General features: G+C 26.3%; 1 protein-coding gene and 1 long non-coding RNA gene across 3 annotated transcripts in view; both read right to left on the bottom strand.

Annotated features, from left to right (window-relative positions):
* Positions 1 to 7,077, bottom strand: part of LOC114935658 (uncharacterized) — a 106,812-nt gene extending 99,735 nt beyond the window's left edge. Inside the window, exons 1-2 of the long non-coding RNA XR_014924482.1 lie at positions 7,014 to 7,077; positions 6,719 to 6,829 (exon numbers count right to left, since the gene is read on the bottom strand). This is a non-coding gene — a long non-coding RNA (uncharacterized LOC114935658). The remainder of the gene's footprint in view (positions 1 to 6,718; positions 6,830 to 7,013) is intronic.
* A 1,357-nt stretch (positions 7,078 to 8,434) lies between these two features.
* LOC114935664 (uncharacterized) lies at positions 8,435 to 20,825 on the bottom strand. Of its 2 annotated transcripts, none has more exons than XM_029308549.2 (6): positions 20,431 to 20,825; positions 20,240 to 20,284; positions 16,335 to 16,598; positions 13,681 to 13,782; positions 10,607 to 10,732; positions 8,435 to 8,792 (listed from the first exon to the last, which is right to left on the bottom strand). In XM_029308549.2, the coding sequence occupies exons 3-6, from the start codon at positions 16,498 to 16,500 to the stop codon at positions 8,692 to 8,694; spliced, it is 495 nt and encodes a 164-aa protein (XP_029164382.1). In that variant the 5' UTR covers positions 16,501 to 16,598; positions 20,240 to 20,284; positions 20,431 to 20,825; the 3' UTR covers positions 8,435 to 8,691. The 2 variants fall into 2 exon arrangements, with proteins under 2 accessions (XP_029164382.1, XP_029164381.1); XM_029308548.2 differs by lacking the exon at positions 20,240 to 20,284 and having other exon boundaries at positions 20,431 to 20,494; positions 20,601 to 20,825.
* Between the last annotated feature and the right edge of the window lie 5,231 nt (positions 20,826 to 26,056).

Here is a 26,056-nt window from a genome sequence, read left to right as displayed (position 1 = left end):
CTAAATAAGTCTTAGCAATTGCTAAGCAAAATTTCGTACCTCGTGCACAATTATAGACAGCGAAAAATTAAATTTTCGTGATCTTCACGCACATACATCCGGGTTTGGCTCTCATAGCTTTTCTATTTCTAATGTTATAAAAATTAATCAACTTATTTTAACTAAATCTTATTCAATTTGTAATGAAATCTAGCCTGAAATCTTAATCTGAACTAGAATTATAATTAATCAAATATTTCTATATCTTAGCACCTTAAAGTAGAAAAAATTAGTGAAAAATAGAAATTTATTTTTTAAGAAGTCATTTTTTACATAGTTTTTAAAAATAATTATAGTTCGTGTTATAGAGGATTTTATTACAAATTAAATAAGTCGTTAATAAATAAAATCGATTAATTAGTTTATGAAATATCATGGACACCAAAACACAAAACATTTTATTATAGAATAATTTGTAAAATTGTCTTCTTTTTTTATCAAAAAGAGAAATGTTTTTTTATATTAATATATATAGTCTCTAAAAACAGTTTACTTATATATTTTTTATTTAAAAAATCATAAAATTTATTTATTTGTCCTTTTAAATTTAAATAGAAATACTTTCTTAAAGTAAAAAAATATCTTATTTTATAAAAAAAACATGTTTTACTAAAAGTAAAATTAGATTGACGTTGATTTCATGATATAATATATAATCAACAATAACTCATATTAATAAAAACTGCTAATATATTATCTCTTTATATAAATATATATACAAATTGTGTATTTCTATTTATAAATAATCACATATACATATACATATTTATAAAGAAACTTGTTCAATTATCTTGAATTGATATTTATCTTCATATATTTAGATGTTGTCAGTGATATTTCATAATTTCATCATTCACTTTTCGCTTAAACATCCTATCATGTCTAAAAAAAATATTTATATTAAAATTATTTATATTATATATTAATTATTTATATTACATTTTACATATTAATTATTACATTACATATTAATTACATCTAATCTATTAATTACATATAATATATCAATTATTAAATATATAATATATTAATTATTACATTACATATAAATTACATTTATTAATTACATATAAATTACATTTAAATTATTTATATTACATTTTAATGTGTAAAAAAATATTTATATTTATATTAAAATATTTATATTATTTATATTATATATTAAATTAAAATATTATATTAATTTATTAAAAATGCTTTATTAAAGAACCAGAAGAGATTGAAGATCAATTAGAAGAATCTGGTACATCCGGCTCAGAATATGAACCCTCTGAAGGTGAGGACACAGAGAATTCAGAAGATGAAGCAGAGGAAAATTCAATGGAAGATATCACTGATATATCAACAGATGCTTCATTAGTATTAAATGCTTCGTTCAATATTCCTGGAAATTCTGCATGTGACGATGCCATACTAAAAGCAGATTTGTCTAAAGGACCGAAAGGATATGGCAAACCAAGCTATTGTTTATATTGCGAACAATTTCAAACAAAACTTCCACGGCATTTAGAGTCAAAACATTCCAAAGAAAAAGTAGTTTCTGATTTTCTCAAATTACCAAAGGGTCCACAAAAAAATGCAGCAATTGCAAGTATCCGAAAAAAAGGAAATTTCCTTTATAATGTTAATGCAGAGAAAAATGGTGAAAAACTTATACCTATGAGACGTCCACGAACTGAGGAAAAACGTTCAGGTAAAAATTTCACAGCCTGCCCAAAGTGCAAAGGTTTTTATATTAAAAATAATTTAAGACATCATTATGTAAAATGTGCTAATAAAAAATCAAATAGTCGAGAAATATTAGCTGCTGCTAGAACTGCAATAGGAAGAATTCATCCGGTAGCTTCTACAATAATGCGACAATATATCATTCCATATATGCAAGAGGATGAAGTGACTAGAAGTGTACGATACGACAAATTACTTATGCTTTATGGCAATAAATTATGCCGTGAACATCGACAGCAGTACCATCATGCTATGATTCGAACACGAATACGATTACTTGGTCGTTTTCTTATAGAATTAAAAAAAATCAATCCTGAAATCACGGATTTTAGTTCTCTGTATGATGCAAAACATTATCGTAGTGCGATCGATGCAGTTAATATTGTCGCTGGTTTAGATGAAGAAAAAGGAATTTATAAAACGCCAGCAAATGCATCATCTCTTGGTACATTCTTGAAAAAAATTGGTCTTACTTGGAAAGCTGAATGTATAGCATCTCATGATGAAATTGGAGAGAAAAATTGCAAAAAATTTCTGACGCTATATCAAGAAGATTATTTAGAAAGTGTTAATAAAACAGTAATGGAAACCCAAGTGATGAATAGACGTCATAAAAAAGTTGAGTTACCACAGACTGAAAATATAAAAGTTTTAAATAATTATGTTAAGGAAAAAGTTGAAGAAAATTATGCACTGTTGAAAAAAGAATTTTCAGAATATGCATGGAGAGATCTTGCTGAAGCTACGCTAACTTACATACAAGTTTTCAACCGAAAACGAGCAGGAGAACTTGAAAGACTTTTGATATCTGATTTTCAAAATAAACAGTCAGTTCCAGATGATGATGAAACCTATCATAAACTTTCAAAATACAATTAACAGGCTGCTAAACAATATGTGCGAATCGAAATACGAGGGAAACTCAATCGAGTTGTTCCAATACTATTAAATTCAAAGATGCGTGACAGTATTGAACTTCTTTTGAAATATCGCAAAAAAATGGGTATTTCCTCGAAAAATCCTTACGTTTTTGGTTTGCCAAATTCCAATCCAAAGCGTCATCGATTTTTGAGAGCAACTGTGTTGATACAAAAATTTTCGAATTACTGTGGAGCCAAAAAGCCATCTACATTACGCGGTACTTCTCTGCGCAAGCATATAGCAACTAAATGTGCTGACATGGAAATGAATGAAACAGAAATTTCAAGGGTAGCTAATTTTATGGGACATCATGTAGATATTCACAAGAATATTTATCGACAACCAGTAGCAAAAGTAGATATTCTGTCAATGTCAAGAGTTCTAGAGAAAGCTCAGAAACATGAAAGTGATTCTGACAATGAGCCTATTAAAGGTTTTGATCAGCAAGATGACTCTATACTAAATTTATTGAAATATACACCTGATACAGAGACAAGCAGCGTTGATGACTCTACACCAAATTTATCGAAAAATACATGTAGCACAGAGACAAACAGCACTGATAATTTGAATTTTTCTGATGACATGAGGTTCTCTGCTAGGAACGAAAATGATTCCTCGCTGGCATCTTCTAGCATTGATCAAAGTGTATTGAAAAGAAAAAGTGTAAGACTAAGATCAAAAATTGAGCGGCAAAAATCCAAGAAAATTAATGAAGTAGATACATCGACTGATTATCAAGATTCTTCTCTTGAATTATCACATTCAAAGAAACGTAGGCGATTGAATGATGTTGAAGAGTGTTCACAAAAAAAGGTAAAAAGACGTTGGACTAAAGAAGAAATACAAAGCGCAGGACGTTATTTCGATGATTATATTGAAAATGGTAATCTTCCTTCTCTATCTAAAATTAGAGAAATTCAAAAAGATTACAACGTTTTGCAATCACGAACACCAGTTGTTGTGAAAACTTGGTTACATAACCAAATTCGAAATGCGACAAAACGAAAAAATACTTCACCGTCAGTGGAAAAAGTAAGGACAAAGAAGAGCCTATCAAAGGAACATTGGAAAAAGCATATAAATTACATTTTTACTCATCATCTTAGTAAACGTCGTGTACCATCCATTAGTGAATGTCGAGATGTAATTAAGGGAAATAAAACTTTTGCAAAAATATTACCAAAAAAAATACAAAGCTATGTCATTAAAATAATTCAAAAAAATACTAAAAAAACAAAATAAGTATTTAGAGAGAGAATACAGTAATTTTAGAAATTTAAATTTAAAGCTAATCATATATAAAAATGTTAAGTTTCTTATAATTAAAATGATAAAAAAGCAGATATGATACATTTTTTATTCTATATTAATTTATTATTTTTTTATTTTTATTATTTTTTTTATTTTTATATTAATTTTATAGTAAACAAATATATATTTTATTGCTTGGTTATTTGATTATGCAATGTGTCTACTCCCTGAAAAAACCGGGAAAATCAGGAAATATCAATTTTTTTTAATCCGAGAATTCTTGTGTAGTTGTATCAAGACTCGAGAACATTTTTCATAAATTATGTCTTTAATAAGTTTACTTATATAACAAGCAGTCGATTTAAGTTAAGTTAGCAATCGTATATGTACGTTAAAAATAGGATATTAAGTATTTTGTGTTCTTTAAAATATGTGATTTTATAAATGTTAACACCCTCTTATAAAACAGAAAATATATTATATTAATAAGTACATATATTATAGAAAATATATATATTATATAATAATATATTATACATAATGTAGAAGCGGAAAATATGTGAAACATATGTTTTATACTAAATATTTTTTTTATTTTATTGTGCAGAAGAGGATAAGTTTATTGCGTAATGACAAATAGAAGTTACTTTTTGAAAACTTATATATGCTACATTATAGTATAGTTTTATTGTATCGTTGACAAACAAAAATAAAAAAGTAACATTTACGTTCCTTATATTTAAGTTTGTTAAATTTTTATTATCGACACGTCTTACTTATTGGCTCGTTAAAGATGCAAGTATAATAAAATGAAAGTGAAATAGCGTTTAGACTAAATTTCAGTTTTATATCAAGAAATATAATAATTTATTAATCATTTATATTCTCACTTACTAGGCATCAACTTTGCTGCAAGTATTAATTACAAGTTTTTAGATATGAAAATGTATTTCGCAACACTTATTTTAAAATAAAATTCGCGGAAATTAAAAAAAAATTAAAATAACTTTTGATAATAATAAATAATATCTTGAATTACGTAATTTTATTGAAAATTTGTAAAAATTTCAAAAAAAATGTAACAAATAATACATTTATAAAAGAATTTTGTATTTCCCTTATCTACTATTTTAAAAATAAAATGACAAGCTCAAAATGATATATTTCAGGACGTCTTGGAAAATACCGGAGCATATAAAGTCCTGGAATCTGTCAATACATTGCATGTATATATATAAAATGTACATACATTCGTGATATACGTACATAATGTCTTAAAAAGTGCCAGTAGCCTAAAATGGTATAATCCCGGACGTCCTGGAAAATACCACAATACAGAAATGTCCTGGCATGTACCAATACTTTATATTTATATACGTACATTCATTATGTACATACATAGCGTCCTGAAACATGCCAATAGCTCAAAATGATACATTCCGGGACGTCCTGGAATCTACCATTTGACATAAAATTTTTCCCGGACGGTCCTAAAATGTACCAAAAGTCCCCGAACCTGCCGCAGAACATAAAAAAACGTCCGAGAACATGCCGCCTGACATATTATATATATATATATATATATATATATATATATATGTATATCATATATGTTGATCTATCACTAGACTTGATGTTGAGTTAATGTCAATTTTATTTTTAAAAAATTTGTATTAATAATAAATAAAATAAAAGATTATTAAATAAAAAATGTTTTAATGTTATATCTATGTTACCGCTATATATATATATATATATATAACTTATTACAGAAACATAACATAGCAATATTTAAATATCATTTCTTAAATATGTTTACAACACTATTCTAAAAAATGTCACAAAAACATTTTTTCAAAAAAAATGTGTAAATTATTTTGTTAAAATAATTTCCACCTAAGTGAGAAAGGTCTTGAGATTGCCTTTCATTGAAGGTGATGATTGAGAAGTTGATTATAGTTGAGAAATTAATAATTGAGATGTTAAATATTTCGATTTTAATTGATTTCATAGCCTGATATTTTCCTCTTGCAGTTGTTCATAAGACTTACAATTAGACTAAATCCCACCAATCTAAAGTCTGACAGTAATATTTTGTTAAAATAATTTCCACTTAATTCTATCAATATTATAAAAAGTAATTATAAAAAAAAATTTACAGAAACATTTTAATGAAAAAAGGAAAAAAGAATTTAGCTTTATAGGAGAAGCGATAAATTGTTTGATGGTATTACAAAATCACATGACTTATTTAATTTATAATCATTATTTTGACAACATTCATTCTAATAATTATGCCAAGTTGTCAACTAATATAATAATACATTTTGACATAAAACGTTTGCATGAGCCATATGACTCAAATGAATATAACCAGAAAGTATAAAGAATCAGAAAGTGAGAAAAAAGTTTGGTACCAACGAATTCCGATTTAGTTAATTTTATTAACAGAATTGTTGTTTTGCCGTTGAAGGACGATTTAAGTACGATAAAGACGCCAAAAACGGTGATAAAATCACTAAAAATGAAAAAGGTGGCGACTTCGACATCACATACATATCTTCAGAAAATAATTTTTTCGATAGATGAAATTACTGCCTTTAAGAACGATTTATAATTTATATACGATTTAGATTCCAACAACAAAACTGACGAGAAACGAAATCTCAAAAAAAAAAAAAAAAAAAAATTGCATTATATCTGCGACAGGCTCGAAATGCCATTTTTTAATAAATATATTAAAAATAGAATATTTAATTAAATCATAAAAGCTTACCAAATATGTCGAGTAGATGATAGGTGGTTGTTCAAGCTGAAAATTCGGTTGAGGACAACAGCCGGAAAATCTTGGCGACGAAACGATCGCCTGCTCGAATGGCGCAGTTTTCTAAAGATTAAGACGAACAAAAGACACTTACTCGACGCAAAACACGTTTATTAAATTTTATTACTCGCGCAAAACGGATACGATTTTTACGGATACTCACGATATTCGCGACGTATTAGAAGTAATAAGTGCGAAAATCACGACAAACTTTTCTAAAAAATTCCTTATAATGAATTATACTCACCTACACGTCTTATCAGCACAAGACCTCGAACCGGAAAGGAAGAATTATTCGATCACGACGCACGACGTCCTTCGTTTCCGATCGCGAATGGAAGGGTGGGGGTAGGTAAATTTCTATGATAAATCCGTGATTGGATGAATTTATTACGACGACGAATTTATCGAGTTTCGCGTCGCGCAGTAGCTTAATTTTATTACAAACGACGCACGCGCACTAAATCCTGCGATGATGGCAGGATCATCGAAAGATTTGCGATTGATTCGTTTTGGGGATACAAAGGGGTGTTTAGCGAAGTATCGAGAACGACTGGTGCTCGATGCCAAAATAGTCGATGTTATTATATATTTATGCTGTTTCTGTCATCAAAAATTAAAATGAATATTAAATCCTTCAATTTATACACTGAAAAAAATTATTGACTTGCCTAAACCGTTCAACCAAATATTTTGTTAATATAAAAATATTTAAATCGAAATATAATATATTCAATCTAACAAAACATGTATTTGACTGATTAAATACTAATATATATTAATTTATATAGAATAGTTTTAAAAAATTTTTGCGGAAGAATAGATAACAATTAAATAAAAATTATTTACACTCCACAAGTTTTCTATATTGTTAATTTTACTTGAAATTTTAACATCCTCTTGAAACGTAAATAATTTAAAATAATTTAAAAGTACGTGATACAATTTGATTGAAATATTATCACTCGAAACGTGTTTAATTTAATGTTGTATCATTTTTAAAAATTTTATTCGCTTTTAATTTTATGTTTATTTAATTTTAATTTTATATGCTGCATCATTTTTTGCATTATATTCGTTTGTATTGTATTAGAGAATTTAAATATTTATTAATACGACAGAAATAGCAGATGGCAGATGTGAGATTTTTACATTGAAAAAGATTGTTAACTTGACTAAACCTTTAAACTAAATCACTATTTTGTTAATTAAATATATATATATATATATATATATATATTTAATTAAATATTATGTTATATATTATATATTATAAATATAATTAATATTATATATTATTTATATTTTATTTGTATAATAAAAATTTAATATATTTAAAAGTAAAACTAAACTTTTAAAGTATATGTAAAACTAATAATAAAAATAATTTTAACTATATATTATAAAATAATTATAACTAATAATAAAAGAAATTAATCTATACATATATATATTACAAAATTGTATGCATTTCTTTCAAAACTTGTTATTAAACTGATTACATTGTTTAATATAGTACTTAATTTAAATTTAATTTAATTTATTACTTACAATATTTATTATGATTATAAAATGCCATATATTATTTGTATTTTAGAAGAAATATATTTTTAATGGTATGTATAATAGGAAAAAAATCTTAGGAAGTAAAATTGATCATGTCACATATATAATATCATACAATATATTTACATTTTAGGATACAAAATGCTGAAATGAAGAAAACTATTAAAAACATTCTTAACATCACTCGTTGCACATTATACATTCTATCAAATTTCAATTTATCGGCGTCCGTTTAATATAATCATGTTCCAAACAATGATTGATACAATCATGTTCTAAACAAAGATATATATATATATATATATATATATATAAAATAATAGTACACAATATGTTTTCTGATATTGCGAGGGTGTACTTTAAGTCAGCAACAGATGCAACCTGAGTATTGTCAAAATTATCAGGAACTTTGTGAGATTCGTGTTGAGGTGCGATCCTGCGCCAGTCGCCCGATATTTCCCTGCAAAAAAAATTAATAATTAATTAACAATTATATTACATAATAACAATAAGCAATAAATAATACAAACATACCGAAAAAATTAAGTTTTTTTTCTAATATTCATAAAATATAAAGGTGCGATTTATTAAAACTTGCATTACATCTGTCAAGACTGTTTGGTTCATATATGTATATTTCAAATTTTAAGGATATATAACTACATCATTATAAAATTATATAATAATTATAATTTTAATAATCGTATAAACCTGTATGCCTATATATACATAGGGTCTCCCATAGGAAATTGCTGAAACCAATCAACTGTCATTTTTTAATGCATGCAGTTATTGAGAAAACAAAAATTGTGTTGGACAGAGGAGTCTGCAGTTTTTAATGAATAATAATTAAAATGTTTGTATATCAGTTTATTTTATTGAAAAAAAGTAATAAAAAAGTGCTAATAATCACATATATAAACTACAATGATAAATATTTTCGAAATGCGCACCATTTGAATTGGTATAAAATTCTGTTCTTTTACGAAAACTTGTAAAAACTTTTTGTAACATGTTATTTTTAATGTTATTGATGATCCTATTAAATCTAGCACTGTTGAAAATATTTATCATTAGTTTATGTGATTTTATGTAATTATTAGCACTTTTTCATTACTTTTTATCAATAAAATAAACTATTATACAAATATTTCATTTATATCCATTACAAACTCCAGATTTTCCTCTGTCCAATACAATTTTTTGTTTTCTCAATATCTGCATGCATTAAAAAATGACAGCTGATTAGTTTCAGCAATTTCCTATGGGACACCCTGTATAACGATATAAATTCGTAATTGAATAATTGTTTGCTATCTGTAACAAAAGAAATAAAATATTCTTTGCGTTTTATAATTTTTATTATACATTCACTCCAAAGAAAGCGGGACACTTAAAATTTAGAAAAAATTATCAAATTTCAAATGACGATAACTTTGTAAATAATAAAGATAAAAAGGTTTTTAAAAAATGAAAATAAAGCTTGGAATCTGTACTTTAATAATCTATTCATTTCGATGTGGTGAGATAAATTTATTAAAAATGGCGGATGACAAGACGAGAATATACAAAATTGAAAAATATGGTCCGAGTTTGCCAAGACACATGGCGTGAGTTAAATATCGCAACTCAATGAGATAAAGAGCATGTGATAGTACAGAGTCTCTCCTTTAAAATGCCTTTTTATTAATCTCGATACGTTAATTTTTCGCAGAGTTATTCGCATTTGAACAAAAAGGCAGCTTTTTACTTTAAATACGAATAACACTGCGAAAAATTAACGTATCGAAGTGAATAAAAAAGCATTTTAAAGGGGAGACTCTGTACTATCATTTACTTTTCATCTCATTAAGTTGCGATATTTAATTCACGTCATGTGTTTTGGCAAACTCGAATCATATTTTTCAATTTTGCATATTTTTGTTTTGTTATCCGCGATTTTTAATAAATTTATCTTACCACATCGAAATAAATAGATTCTTAAAATATAAATTTCAAGCTTTATTTTCGTTTTTTAAAAACAGTTCTATCTTTATTATTTACAAAGTTATCGTCATTTGAAATTTTGTGATTTTTTTGGAGTATATATACATATATGGTATGTATGCATTTAAAAATTTACATAAATATATATATATATATAGTATATATAAATTATAATATTTAAAAATTTATATAAATATGTGATATACATATATGTATGTATATTTAATAATTTAAAAATTTATTTACATATATATATTGTTTTATATCTAGGTAAATGCCGCTACTTACAGACGGAGGCCAAGTACAAATGGCAACAACATTCTCGCAGTCTCGTATATTCTGCGCAGTCCTCAGCCTGCACTTTGCATTCTTCTGGTCCCACGCGACAAGTGTGCTCGACGAAAGGAAACACTCCTATAACACAATAGAAAAACAAAATAAATATGTGAACGGAAGGATTACATTCGGTAATTTTTTTAAATATTTTACTTTTTCTTAGTTTGTTGAAATTTAAATATTTATTTTTAAAATAAAATATAGTAAAATCAATCGTCATGAGATATTTATACCTATTTTCTCTTTACTTTGTAAATTAGTAAATTTCTAAATTTATTTAATTAATTTATTATAAAAATTGTTATAAATAATTAATTGATATATCTTGAATTGTAGAATTACAACGCGGAGAAAGGTAAAAAAATTTTTTAAACATGAAAAATAATGCTACACGCATCTCGACACTCTTGCATATTTACTTATACATGGAAAGCACTAAATTATAAGCATCGTGATAATTAACCGGTTTTATACGATGTGGAATAAGAATTAATTCGTGAGATACCGAAGGTTTCCGGCGCACTATCAGTTCCGGAAAAGATAATAAGAAGAAAATAGTTTAAATATATTCTCGACTTTTCAAAATATGCACACAAGCAAATTAAGTTTTTTTTTTTTTTAAGAACTTGTACCAAGTTTTACAAATAATTGATTAATATCACTTGATTTGTAAAATTGCAATGGAAGAAAGATAAAAAAATATAATTTTATAAATAAATAAAGCATTAAATAATAAAGCAAAAAAAAATAATTTTATACGTATCTTGACAAATTTACGAATTTACCTAGCTATATGTAGTAAATTATATTTTAATTTAAAAACTAATTAAAAAATTAATTTATTTAAAAGCTTAATAATTATGCAAGAAACACAAAGAAAAAACATAGGTAAATGTTTCAGTACGATCGACATTATATTTTATTTTGGTTGAGTTAGAAATCAATTTTGAAATGTAACCGATTCTTAAAATCGTTACGAATGATTAGAAAAAGAGTGCAGAACGAACGAGCGACTGATTCACGACTGATCGAAAGGTGATTCGGAAATTAGATATTCCATGTGCGTAATCGTGCGTAAACGTGTGGCAATGCAACTTTATGCACCATCGAGAGTCTACATGCAATGACAGTTGATTCAACGTTTCTTGAATAAAAGGCGAACGAAAATGTAAATAATTTATCAGCATTTCTTCAAGATACCTTTAATCCTATAGGACGGTGCTTTTGTATTTTTTTTATAATTTTTTATTTTTGAAAAATAAATAGTTATTTATTTATATTTATTTTACAATTTTATTTATTTTTAAATCTATCATTAAAACAGTTTATGATTATTTACAATTGAAAAATAACATAACATATACAACATATATAATGTATGATATGTTAATTATAGAAATATTTAAGACCATTTTTATATATATTTTTTAATTCTTTAATATTTATTTTTTTCTAAGAACGTGTATCAAATATTAGAAATTAATATCGCATTGAAAAAATGACTTGCATCAATACACAATTGCATGGATATCGAATACCGAGTAGCGTACTATAAATATAATTAGAAATTCGAGCAAAGGTGCCAGGGGTCAATAAACGATAATTTTACTATCAAACGATTCGCTGAGTGCATCACCCACTAGATTTTGCTATTAACGCATTAACGCGCGTGTCGAGATAAGGATAACTCATTGCAACGAGCGATGACTTCTTAAACAGGCGACTAAACTTCCGTTCAATGGAAAGAATAAATATCATTAGTTTTCTTCTCATATAAAGAATTACGAAATGCGATCAAAAAATCGCAACGGCAATTTAGCAATATTTATGTCTTTTCCAAATATTATTTATATATTTATTTTATAATTTTATTTATTTTATAATCTTATTTATTTTCAAATCGATAATTAAAATATTTTATGATTATTATTAACAATTTAAATCATTTAAAAAATTAATTTGAGAATCGATAATTAATATAAATATTTATATCAATATTTAAATAATAATCTTTTAATTTTTATATTTAATATTCTACTTTGGTTATAATTTTTGAAAATATTACGACCTTGCAAAATAAAGTATTGCGAATCATTATAAAAATAATTTTAAAAATCGGTATCATATATATGTACTTATGCGTCTTTCGTAATTTTAACTTTTTTTATATAGAAAAGAGGTTTTTTTGTAGAACCCAGAAAGGCACATCATTTTTACAACAATGAAGTGTATTTCGTGTCGTTGCATAAATTTTGCGAAATACTTAAGCCAGGTAATTTCCAACTTTTCCACAGACACGTCTTCACGAGAAAAAATTATAGGGGCAATGAAATCTAACGCGGAAATATAAGCGTTCTGTCGATTTTCCACGATTATTCAGAGAGTTCGAACACACGAGTTCGGACCGTAACGGCACGTATAGCGAATACATCAAATACTAAAAATAAAATTGCTATTACGCGATTTGCTATTGTGCGCGCTATTGTCTATCATTGCCGCGTTGCTCTAAATCTCTGTTGCACAACTGCAGCGCGATTGTTCACGCACGAATTCGCCGACGTGTTCGAGGACCAAACTCACGTTGTTTTTCATTCCATTCCGACTTCCATTGCCGCGTAAAAAAAATAAAACTGAAGGACGGGAGCGGAAAACACGACTTCCGTCGTCCGTGAGAAAAGCCGATTTCGAGAGATCGTCCGAGATCGAGTTCCGCTTCGATGGTTTCTTCTCGTGAATTATGAGCGCGATTTTGTTAAGGCTTTATTTTTCTCTATTACAGCAATTTAAAAAAAAAATATATATATTATAAAATAAATAAATATATTTAAAAAATAATAATATATTTTAAATAAATATATTTTATATATAATATATATATATATAATATGTATATATATATATATATAATTTATATAATTAAATTATATAATAAATTATATAATAATTAATTATATAATAAATAATATATATTATATATACATATATTAATATTTTTATAAAATATATACCTATACTAGAATACCTACTGTTGTAATTGCCATCGCAGCAACAATGATCGTTGATGATACTTCCATCCTTGCAGTAAGTCATCTCGGAGTTGGTGCAAGGCTTACATCCCGGAATAGGTCCTGCGATTACATAAATAATATAAATTAAAAATTTTTTAACAAAACGACATTTATGAACTAAAAAAATGATAAAAGAAAAATTAATAAACAGAGAAAAGATTGTTATGCGTATTGTTATACTATCTATATATAGGTAGGATAAGAGAAGAGAAGATGATACATCATATTTCCTCCACTGCTTATTAATTAAAAATTATATTTCATTAACCTCGATGCAGACTGCTGCGATTAAAATACACACGATAATCGTGTCGGATTCTCATCTGCAATTCACAATAATTGCCTTGTCTCTTTCGCTCTCGAGGCTTCTTACGTAATATTTTTTTCTGAAATTGTGTCGCGGACATAAGCGAAGCAAATTACCTACGATAGCAATCCTGGTGTCGTATCGGCATCGATCGCGAATACATTGTGTAACTTTTGAGATCGTGAGATCGTGAGAGAGAGAGAGAGAGAGAGAGAGAGAGAGAGAGAGAGAGAAAGAGATTGAAGCCTCGTATCGCGATCAGCAGATCGTGCATTTATGCTATTATTTGATAAAGAGATGTCATTAATTAAGTTAGAAGAACGAAAACTCTGTGTCCCGTACAATGTCGAGTGACAATTTTCAATTCACGTTGACGCTATTATTAAGCGATAATTATCGACTTTCTTAGCTTAGTTTGATGAATAATTAAATGTAATTGAAATCCTATTAATTAATTCTAACTTCTCACATTTAATAAGCAAAAACGTGCACAGATGTATCGCGTTTCTTACAAGATTTGATTTGTCAGCTGATTAATTAAATCGCAGACATTAGAATCGGAATTGCTTACAAAATTACTCATAATAGATTTTATATTTGACGCAAGTTAAATGGTAACCATCGACTTCCTTCAGCATTTAAATTTTATTGTAATGAGAGTCACGTAGACGGCTTCTGTTACGATATAAGTTACATCAGATGTATCTATTATGTTATAGACAAGATGAATAATTTAAAAAGAGCGCGATCTAGTCCATCGAAACCGGAAAATCGAATTATGCACTAATAAAAGAACATGACACACTTAGCACTTTTGTCATTTTTTCAGTCAGCGTTTAAATACTGACCATGAGTGCAATTATCTTTATATAACGATTGAAGCTGCGTTAAATTGTAGCAATTTGTTACAAAATTAATTTTTTGATAAATTAGAAAATTTACTTTAGAAAATTAAATTGCACATATTACTTAATTATTACTTAATCTAATTTAATTGCTACATTATAAATCTTTTAGTGTTTTATACACGTAAAAACGTAATACACAAGCAGAAATATAAAATTATATTATTGTAAATTTATAATATTAATATTTTAATAATAATAATAATAATAATAATAATAATAATAATTTAATAATATAATATTAATATAATTTAATAATATTAATAATATTAACAAAACTTATATAGTAATAAATTAGCGAGTAATGTTTCAGAGATAAGTCTGAAAAATTAGCATATTTTTATCGGCAAAAATTATTTATATCCTTTTTGTTCATATGAAGTGTATGAGATTGACAGAACAGTAATTTCGAAACGTCAATCACGTAGTTAGATGGATCAAAGCGGCTATTCTTGGCGGGAAGAAAAATACATTTCTGTATATCGCGTCTAAGGAAGCTTTATAGATCATGGAAGTCAAACAAAAACGTTAATGCAATGCTTTTAGTAACTGGGCTAAATGGGAAAAAAGTCTCAATCAAAAATGTTGATCAAAATATTCACTTTAGAAATAGTTTTTTTTATTCTTGACCCTTTTCTCAATCCAAATAATTTTATGTTACAAGCATTTAAAAAATAAATAGCTTTTTGCAAACTAAGTTTGAGGAATACAAATAGATATATAATATAGAAATTTTAATCTCATTTAATTCTCATTTAGATAATAAATTAATTAGACTATATAATTATTATTTAAAATATGGTTATGTCATCATGTATAAATTAATTCTACTATAATTATAAGTATTTAAAATATTGTTTAAAACTATTATAAAAATTATTATCTAAGAGTATTAATTATCAAGATATTTAATGTAAAAAAATGAAAAAAATTTTGAAACAGAATATTTGATTAAGTTTAATTAAAAAAAAATTTTTTTACAGAAATTGGTAGAAAAATGATGTGTGTGTGTGAGATGTATGGTTTGCTAAAATATTTAAAAACTCATATGTATATGTTGAAGAAATATATATGCACTTTGTAAATTATAATTTTTATATTTATAAGAAACTCATCATTATTGATCGATTATTTTGTTTTTTTTTCTTCTAAACTTTTTACTATTTTTTTTTTTACTTTGCTTTTTTACTTTTCCCTCTCTATTCTTATACAAATAGAATAATATCACATATAAAAAGAAAAATTTTTACTATCAAGGAATTCTTCATCTACATATGTTTTTATATGTGGATTCATTATTACAGATTCCTAAATCTAAATTTTGTTTTACAGTATTTATATAGTATACTGTTTATTACTTCAAATTTATGCTTTTTGTTATTGAAAAAAAGAATTCTTACCGGAATATATCGTCAGATTCTTCGCTTCAGCAAGCGCTTCCTCGCGAAGGATTTCATGTTCAAGGACGTACTCATCATCAGGATGATGGTTTATAACTACGACTGCCTCGAGATTGCCAAGAATCAGGAAGATCGTCAGGATACTAATCGCGCCAATATCGATCATGCTAGCATCGCCTTATTTTTCATCTTCCAAAAATAATCGTGTTCTTTTTAATGATGATGGATGACCGCCGTCTTCATTTTTCTTCGCAGAAATAATTTCTGTTGAAATGAGAATAATGAATAAGATATGTATTATACATATAAAGAAAAAATTATTTATCTAACAAATTTTATAATCACGATATAATTCTTCCAGTCGGTTCAACATGAATTTAATGTTTCTTAGCAAAATTGTAATAATACAATTTGAATTATTTGGTAATTAGATAAATGACTAATTAAATATACATGTCCCTATCGATAATAACATTAAATATTTATACATATAACAATCTTAAATAAAACAAAAAGCAAAAGATTACATTACAACTTTAAATTCAACACTCGTTTCTTTGACCATCCGGAATTTCTACTGGGCAACACAATAAGGAGATTGTCGCAACCGGAAGTGTACAAAAGATATCGTAATATAAAAGACGCGATGTTGTTCATGTAATAAAGATTATACTTTAAAGATTTTAATTATTTAAAAAATAATTCAATTTTTTATAAAATAATATTTAAATTCACAAAAAATATTTTAAATTTATTTAAATTTAATTACCCACTTAGTAATAAAATATAACTTTTAAATTTTATTTTAATTTCAGATAAGACACTTTTATTAAGTACTATAGAGTTTTTTTGTGTTGTCTTAAATTTTATTTAAAAATTTTTACTCAAAACTTAAATTTTATCGTTTTAATATTACAGATAGTTTATTAATTTTATCAATTCTTTTAATTATTATTACAAATTCGTGCCTTCATTTGCAAACCAATTAATTATGTTATCTGAACATAGACAACATATTCCGGCTATATTTAATTTTCATATCTAATCATTGAGAGAGTAGCACTAATCTTAAAATATAAATAGAAAAAACACATATTTTGAAATAAATATTAAATTTTATTTTTATTTTTAATATATTTAATTGCCTGGTTCTGTAAAAACATATTTATTTAAGTATATTTAAGTTTAAAATTCATTCTTTTATATAATACTAATATTATCGTAATTAATTTTATATGCCATCATGTAATGACTTTAATTAGATCAAAAGGAAAAACAGTAATAATAATAAAAATTTGGCAATAGTATGTGTAAAGTAAATTATTTATCTAACAAATATACTTTTGTTCCATGTTATAATTAATTAATATATTTATTAGCGCTCGCGAAGTACTGCACTGATTCCTTAATTTTTTCCTTTAATTTATGAAACTCTATACATATATTACTCTATACATATATTTAAATAAACTTTTAAATAATTTTTACTTGAATATAAAACACATTAAATCATAAATTATTAAAGTAAAAAAAAAAATAAATTTTTAAAACATTCTATTTTTAATTCTTCACTTTAAAAAATTTTAAAAATATCTTATGGATAATTTCATTTTTATGTTAATTATGCCATACATAAATTCGTAAAAAATAAGAGAATTTCTTTACTTTTTGGCAACTAAAATTCCTTTTTAATAATCAACGAGGCATCGTATCGTGCAAAAAATGATTTAATCATGCTCGTTTTGCGTTAACCCCTATAATTAATCGTTACATTTGTTTCTGCTTTACGTAGGATCGATATCGCTTTAATATTTAAGAGTTCGCGCGGAAAAAGGTACTGACACGAGGAAAACCTTTGATATCGATCGCCGCGTCCTGAGGGTGACAAAGGGGAAGAAAAAGGGAAGATGATTCATCCCCCACTGGTCGCGATTTAATTCGACGCACCCGCAGAACCTCCCTCTTCTTCTTGGATTCAGCGAGATTTTCGGTTGTTTCGTTTTCGTGAGATCGGACTTCACAAGACAAATATTTTTCGGTTTAAGAGAGATAATTTCGAGCGGTTTCGGAGAAGATGAAAACGCAATTCCAATTCGAATTTAATTGTCCAAACAAACAATTTCGTCACCGCAAAAGCTGTGGGCGCGTTGTTCTATTGTGAATTCGTCATCTCACAAATAAAATTACTTTCCTCAGGTTTATTAAGAAATATACATTTCTTTAATCGTTTCTCTTTCTTTTTTTTATTAAAAAAATGTTATATTTTATCACATTACGTTATATTTATGTTATGCTTAAATTTTTTAATTGATGAATTAAGTGTTGAATTGAGATATATAATTAATGACTTTTTATTAGTTTATTATTTAATTAAGTATCTTTCGAAACTCTTCTATAATTTTTCTTTAATCTTTAATAAATTATATTGAAAATCCAAAATCTATTTTTTCTTAAGAAAACTTTAATTGTTAATATGTAATTATTATTTTTAATACACACACACATATATACTGTCATAGAATTAAAGAATTTTAAAGCAAAATAAAAAAATGTGAAACACGTTTAAATATTTTAGCTGTTCTAAGTACGATAATTGTAAAAAAATAGAGATAATTAAAGCAAATTTTTGAGACATTTATAAAATAAAATAAAAATTCCTTATAAATAAAATTGATTTTTAATTCCATGTACATTCTAATTGAAAAAGAATTTTATAGTTTATATGCGATAAAACAAGATAAAACTTGACATAGAGTTAATTAATTAATTAAACAATTATAATTATTAAATTTAGATATAATCAACTACGAAAATTATAGTATATATATATTTCTCTTTTTTGTTTCCCGGAAAACCGTTTGATTATCAAATATTATTAAAATATCTTTCGCGAGGATCTCAACAAATGTGTAGCATGGCGTAAAAAGGCGATAACGCTAGAATTCTACTCGAGTTACACGCGTCGTGAGTCACAGGCCTGATGACAGCCAGTCATTAATTAAAGCCAATTAAGGGCGACCAGCGCGAAACGTGGATGTCTTGCCCTCTGGGACAAAAAGGTGACATCCGACGTCTCTTCCTGTCGATACTATCGTCTTTTGTGAGCCGCTTTTATTTTGATGTGCATAACGAAGTGTAATGAAGTACCGACGAGAAACACACGTATAATTAAGGGCGATTTGACGTCTTAACGAAGAACAGGATACGTTTTATTCCACTTTAGAAAATTACACCGCGTAACTGAGAATACTCTTTCAAGGAAAAAACTGTAAAGACAAAATGATACATTTTTTAGAGAATATATACCTATGTAATAATCATATATGTACGTATGTAATAATTTCAAAAGTGAATGTAATAATTTGTACAATAAAGAATTGTAAGACATCTTGCGCTCGATTTCATATAATAATGAAAAATGCATTTGTCTTAATAAAATACATATGTCATACGTCAAAAATGATAAAAATCTAGATTTTTTAATTAAAAATAAAAAAATATTATAGAGTAAATTAAATTTAAAAATAAAGTAAAAATATGTTTGAAAATTAATATTATTCTTTGATAATATTTGTTAATGTTATTGTACTGTTATATAAAAATTACACTATTAATTAATAAATAGTTTTTAAATAAATTTTATTAAAATGTAAGTGATAATCTTTTTTTATTCAGATAATTTAATTAAATCAAAAATTTAAAAAAATTTTAGACATAAAATTGTTATAAAATGTTATAATAAAAAATATTCAAAAAAGATTAATCGAATGTCGTATATATTGTCAATAATATTATATGAGAGAAATGCATAAGAATCTCACTAGTAGGTATCATTGCTAAGTTATTATTAAATCGCAACATGAAAGATGCATTATCATATCATTTCTTAGAGTTTGTTTACATACCGGGAAACGATATACGTTTCATCAGAAGTCACATGTTTGGAATTCCTATCGCACCATACGATACATCAAAACAACAACATCAAACGATATCAGTATCATTTCTTTTGTCGCCGCGACTTATATACACATATTTTATTATTCACAACTACATAAATAAAACAGATAAAATAATATAACTTCGCAATTCTTACCAGCATCTCACACTACGACTTCCAGCAACAAAATATATCCAAATATAACTGCTTCGAAACATTCCTTTGAAAAATTTGCAATGTAATATGCACAATTAAAATCACACAATTATTTAATGGTAAATACTGAAAATAGAATTAATTCCCTTCCCGAATCACTATATCCTCACCCGATTATGCTATTACATTAATTTGTAACAGTTTGGATTATAATCCGAAAGCGCCTTTTGTTTCAGCCTTTATAAATAAATTAATATTAATAGGAATTAATGACGGAATGGAATTAATAAAAGGCAAAAATTTACGACAAATGGCGTCGGAAAAGCGCAGCTGACGGACGAACGACCGTCAAAGGCTGCGGATCGCGTTCGACTGCAGCTGGAGGGCTGAAAGGAGCCTCGAACAGCCGCAACACACCACCTTCCAGAGTGTCGCCTCTGCTACGCTGTATAAACACTGAAATGCCGGTGTCTGCCCAACATCACGTGTGTCGTAAATATAAAGTAACGAATCGTCACTGAATATATTAACGTGTAAAAAAAGATCCAAAGTATGTTTCAAGAAAAAAATCTCAAAAAGAGATGTTTATTTTTTTAATTTTAATTCAATTTAATATATAAATTGAAAATTAATATATCTAAAAATAAAATAAAATTTTCTATTCTTTAGTTTTTCGAATTTTTAAAAAAATTTCTTGTAATAATTGCATTTCTAAAAGTAGAAACTTTTCTTCGAGATTATCTGTATTTTTATTTTTGAAATACGATGTTTCGTAAGTTTTGCTTTTATCATATTGTTTAAACTTTGTTAATTATCAATTGTTTATTTATTTTTATATAGATATTTATGCAAAAAATATTACTTGATTTAATAAGATTATATAGATGCTAATTTGAACATTTAAAATGAAAAAATAGTAATATTAATAAATTAAAAACAGAAAAGAGAAAATTAAAATATATTTATATAATAGTGTGTATATACAATATTATATAATATTACATATAATATTTATAATTATTTATACTATTTATATTTTTATTTATATTATATATTATCAATATAATTTAATTATTTTGAAAACTAAATTTTAAATCTTCTTTGTTTATATTAATCTGTAATTTTCTGCTATTTAATTTCTTTTAGAAACCGGCTTCTTTTATTAATTACTCCATGTACATTGACAAATGGACCGAATTATGAGATTAATATATCTTCATATAAGAATTATTAAACTCTATAATAATGAAAAATTAGGATGATTGCATGGAAGGAAAGAGAAAGAGAGAGAAAGAGGACGTACGTGCTACCAAAATAGCGCTTCTCTAATTGTACGTGCAAAATAATGTAAACAAAAAAGGCTGGTGTTCTTTTGCAAGGTCGACTTTACGAGAATTTAATGGCAGTGTTCGACACAAAAAATGTCTTTTTTTATTTTATTAAGAATATCAATATTTCATATACAATATTTATTTTTAAAATTATTTATTTAAATAAGTTAAATTAATTAATGTGTTGATTTAATATCTTTCCAATTTAAAATTTTTTTAAATCTCTAAACATGACAGAATAAATGCGCGAATACATTAATTATGGTACACAAGCCTGCATGATTTAGCGTTTTGGGAAACTTAAATTATTTCTTACGTAATTTTGCTCGCAGAATCCGAATGTGACTGCAAAATTATTCCGACTAAAATCACTATTTTTGGGATATTTTAACCCATTTATCGCGGAAACCGTGAAAAAGTAATTAAAAAATTGTTTAACGTAGGTCTGCGTTATTTTACATAATGTATAAAAATATATATATATATCAGTGATTAGTATTATTTTGAAATTTGCATAAAAATGCAGGAAAAAACTTTTCGTTGTCCACGTTGCGTGAGGAGCATATTTTAAAAATAAAATAAGCGATAATTGTAGGTGGACCACCTCGTGCACTGTCATCGGTCAATGTCGAGGTTGCTAATTACGATGCACGCACACGCATGCGTATATCTTTCTCATTCAGCTATCGGGCTACCTGGAGAATAAAACTCTGAATAGCAGACGTAGGTCTCTCCTGGATGGGGGACCATCAACAGAAGCAGAAAAATGCACACAGGTATATATGCATGCTGGTGTGGACACCTGGCCCCATGATGGGATCGGAGACGTGCGGTGTGTATAGATCGCTTTATGGTGGTGAAACGCTCTCTTATAAGGAAGGCTTGGTATGGGTTCCCCTCACGTATTCTATCGATCCTGACGAGACTCCTTATTTCGTTTTAATCCTAAGACAGGACACGTTACCTGGCGACGTGGTTTCTTTGTGCGTTTCACGTTAGATGAAGACGTAAAATTATTATATTATGTGTGCAAAATTATTAACGGGAAGATATTTTGTATGTTTTTATCATTACTTAAAATTATATAAAATGTTTTTATAAGAAAGATTACAAGTATATTAAATTATATGATATATTTAAAGAAATTATCTAGACTCGATTCTAAATATTTCTTTCAAATTGATTATATGTAAAGAAATGTAATTATGTGAACTGGATATATAATTATAAGAAGCTGAAAATATAGGTTTTAAAATTAAAAATACATTTTTTTTTTTAGAAAATTTACAAGATTATATGAAGAAAAAAAGGAGAGTTTTTAATATTAATGTGAGAAAATGTATGAAAGTTTTTTTTAAATAATCAATCAGGTAAAATCGGGCCAGCAGAAAAACTAATAATAAGAAATATTTCAAATATCTATGTAAAAATCTCTCTTATTCTTTCTTCTTTTTTAGAGATACAACGTGACACTATATACTCGTTAAACTTTGTTGAATGAAATTTCAAAATTTATTTGCAAAGCAGAATAAGTTCTGATATATGTAGAAAGAAAATCGAAAGAAAAAATTGATGTTGCGGTGATGGTTCGGTGGTTTCGCTTTATTTTAGTCTATTGATTCTATTTTGTTTGATTAAAATCGAATTTCGTATATAAAATTTCAATCCAGGGACATTTCCTTTGCTTCTAGTAAAATAAAATTAACCTGGAAAAATCAATTTGCAAACATTTCATCGTTTATAAGATGACAAAAATGATAATAAATCATATTTATAATGAAAATTATTATAATATCGAAAAATATCAAAGTTTTGATATTTAAGAAAAAATTGATTTAAAATGCGATCGAAGAAGAAGTTTGTGTTGCAATTAATAATTAATGGATCGCTGATTAAAAAATATTTTATATAATACATAATAATCAGTATCGGAAAAATCATCATCAGAAAAATACAATTGAGAAAACACAGTTAAATATTCTTATGTAAATTTAAGACCTTTTAGTTATTTTTTTGAATTAAAAAGATTTTCAACAAAGTTCAGTTGCCCGCATCTCTTATCATCGACACGTGATAATAATGATTCGATCACCTGTCAACGGACGGTCGTCAGTTGCAAAAATGCAAATTATATTGCAATTGTTTTTTCATATTTATTTCATATTTAAATGTGATGGTTTAAGTTTGATCTTACATGTCTTAAAACTCTTTTTCCCCCATTAATTCTCTTATTATGATTCTAATTTATCTTATTCAATGTGTTTAATTATATTTTTTATATTTAATAATATGTTCAAATTAAAGCAAAATTAAACTGATATTTTAAGTGAAAAAAATTAAATCTGAATTTGTAATGTTAAGATTTGCTTTGATAATATAATTTCTCGAGCTGTAATCGAACGCTGTTTAATTAATTCAGTCCATAATTGTTATTAACGCGACGATCATTTAGCCATCGAACGAGCTAAGAATCGTCGATGCGTGTCATCGCGTATGTAAATCGAACATATGATGACGATTGTATTTTATTTATCCTGGGTGCGCCAAACAGAGAGAAAGAGAGAGAAAGAAAGTGGGAGAGAGAGCCCAACCCTATCATGCTCTAAATACCTTTTATTCCGACACACCCTGTAAGTATATTGTCTCTTAACAATGAACGTGTAAAATGCAATATTTGCTATCTATAATTTTTGCCACGGTATTTGATAACAAAATTTATATTATTCAAATAAAATTAACAATGGAAACGTTAACTATTTATAATTATCAATAATATTAATTTTGATAAATTAATTAACAATAAAAAAAACGATGGTAAAAGATATCGATATGTAAATTTTTTACTGTTAGATTGTTTTATAAAAAATAATATAGTTTTGTAATATCGTGTATAAGAATATTGTTTACACAAATAATGTTTTCTTATTAAAAATATAACTTAATTTAATAAAATCAAGATATAAAAGATATTAAAAAAAAGAATAAAAATAGCGTTCTTGAAATAATTGTGCTCATTTACATGATGGCTAAGATTCAATACGTCTATAAAATTATCTAAAATAAAAAATAAACTTTTTTACAATACTTTTTTTGCACTTGTCATTATTATAACTGTTATTTTATATTAATTTATATATTTATGTAAATAAAAATTTTACGCACAACGTGAAAAAGTATTCTGTATTTCGATTCGCTAAACTCCTATAATTTCTTAAGAAATATATTTTGTATAAATATATATATCTAATAAAGATTTTTGTAAACCGAAATATGTAAAATTGCAGCATATAAAAATGTGTAAACAATCGACATAAAAAAAAAGAATTTTTGTACATTTTTTAAATTATTAAAAAAAATTTTTTTAAATTTAAATAAAATAAGGAAGATATCGATTATATTTTTTAAATTTGTATACAAAAAACGATTTTTGAAAATATATATGTGTGTATGTTTTGAGTAATGTTATCAAGTATAAAAAATATTATGTTCGCTTTTTCAGATTAATAGTTGTTTAAAAAATAAAATATCGTTTTAAAACGCTTTCCAGATATTCTATGTATACATTTTTTGTTTTATTGTTTCCGTGGTACATCTGGTCTCTCTTTGAGCGTTATTAATCATCCTCACGTTCGTCTATTTATTTCTCCACGTCGGGAAAACAGACTCTGCGCTCAATATATACTGCTGTTTCATTCAATATGTCTGGGTTTATTTAATTTCACCGGATATTAAACAGTGACTAGACGAAAATGAATGTAGGCGGCCCGTACACGCTACGCCATAATAAGTGTCTATTAATTACGCAACCTTTCCGCAACGGGATCGTCTCTGCAAATAAAATATTCAAGTCCTTGGAAAATTGTTCCTTATTTTATCGAATCTGTCAAAATAATATATATGTAATTTTTAATGATAATTAAATTATAATAAATATTAATAGATAATGAATGTTAATAGATAATAGAAAAAGTTAGAGATAATAGAATTAGAGAGATAATAAAAAAAAATATAAAGAGTTAGAGATAATAGAAAAAAGAATGAAACGTTTCGCGCCAAAAACTTTGCTCACTTATGTCATCTGTTACGTGACGTCATACAATGTCAATTGCGGCGATGATGCACGTGTTTCCTGTTTTTTAAATAGACACCAGCGGGGCATGCGCGGATATGTGACGACACAATGACAAGATTTATTGGAATAAGCCTTTATTGTGATATTTCACTATTTTTCTCATTCTTCTATGTTTCTTAAAAAAAAAGCAGGAAGAATAGAAACCTCATTTTTTATTTTCCAT

Source organism: Nylanderia fulva, unplaced genomic scaffold (genome assembly GCF_048542155.1).
Source record: "Nylanderia fulva isolate GAGA-0341 unplaced genomic scaffold, ASM4854215v1 Scaffold18, whole genome shotgun sequence".
Lineage (NCBI taxonomy): Eukaryota > Metazoa > Arthropoda > Insecta > Hymenoptera > Formicidae > Nylanderia > Nylanderia fulva.
Note: the sequence above shows the minus strand (reverse complement) of the source record. Positions and strands in the feature narration are given on the sequence as shown.

Coding starts and splice junctions, on each gene's coding strand:
- LOC114935664 (XM_029308549.2), bottom strand. CDS start 16,500: ATGATCGATATTGGCGCGATTAGTATCCTGACGATCTTCCTGATTCTT. Junction 13,783..16,334: donor GAATCTGACGATATATTCCG/GTAAGAATTCTT, acceptor ATGTAATCGCAG/GACCTATTCCGGGATGTAAG. Junction 8,793..10,606: donor TTTGTACTTGGCCTCCGTCT/GTAAGTAGCGGC, acceptor TTTTTTTTGCAG/GGAAATATCGGGCGACTGGC.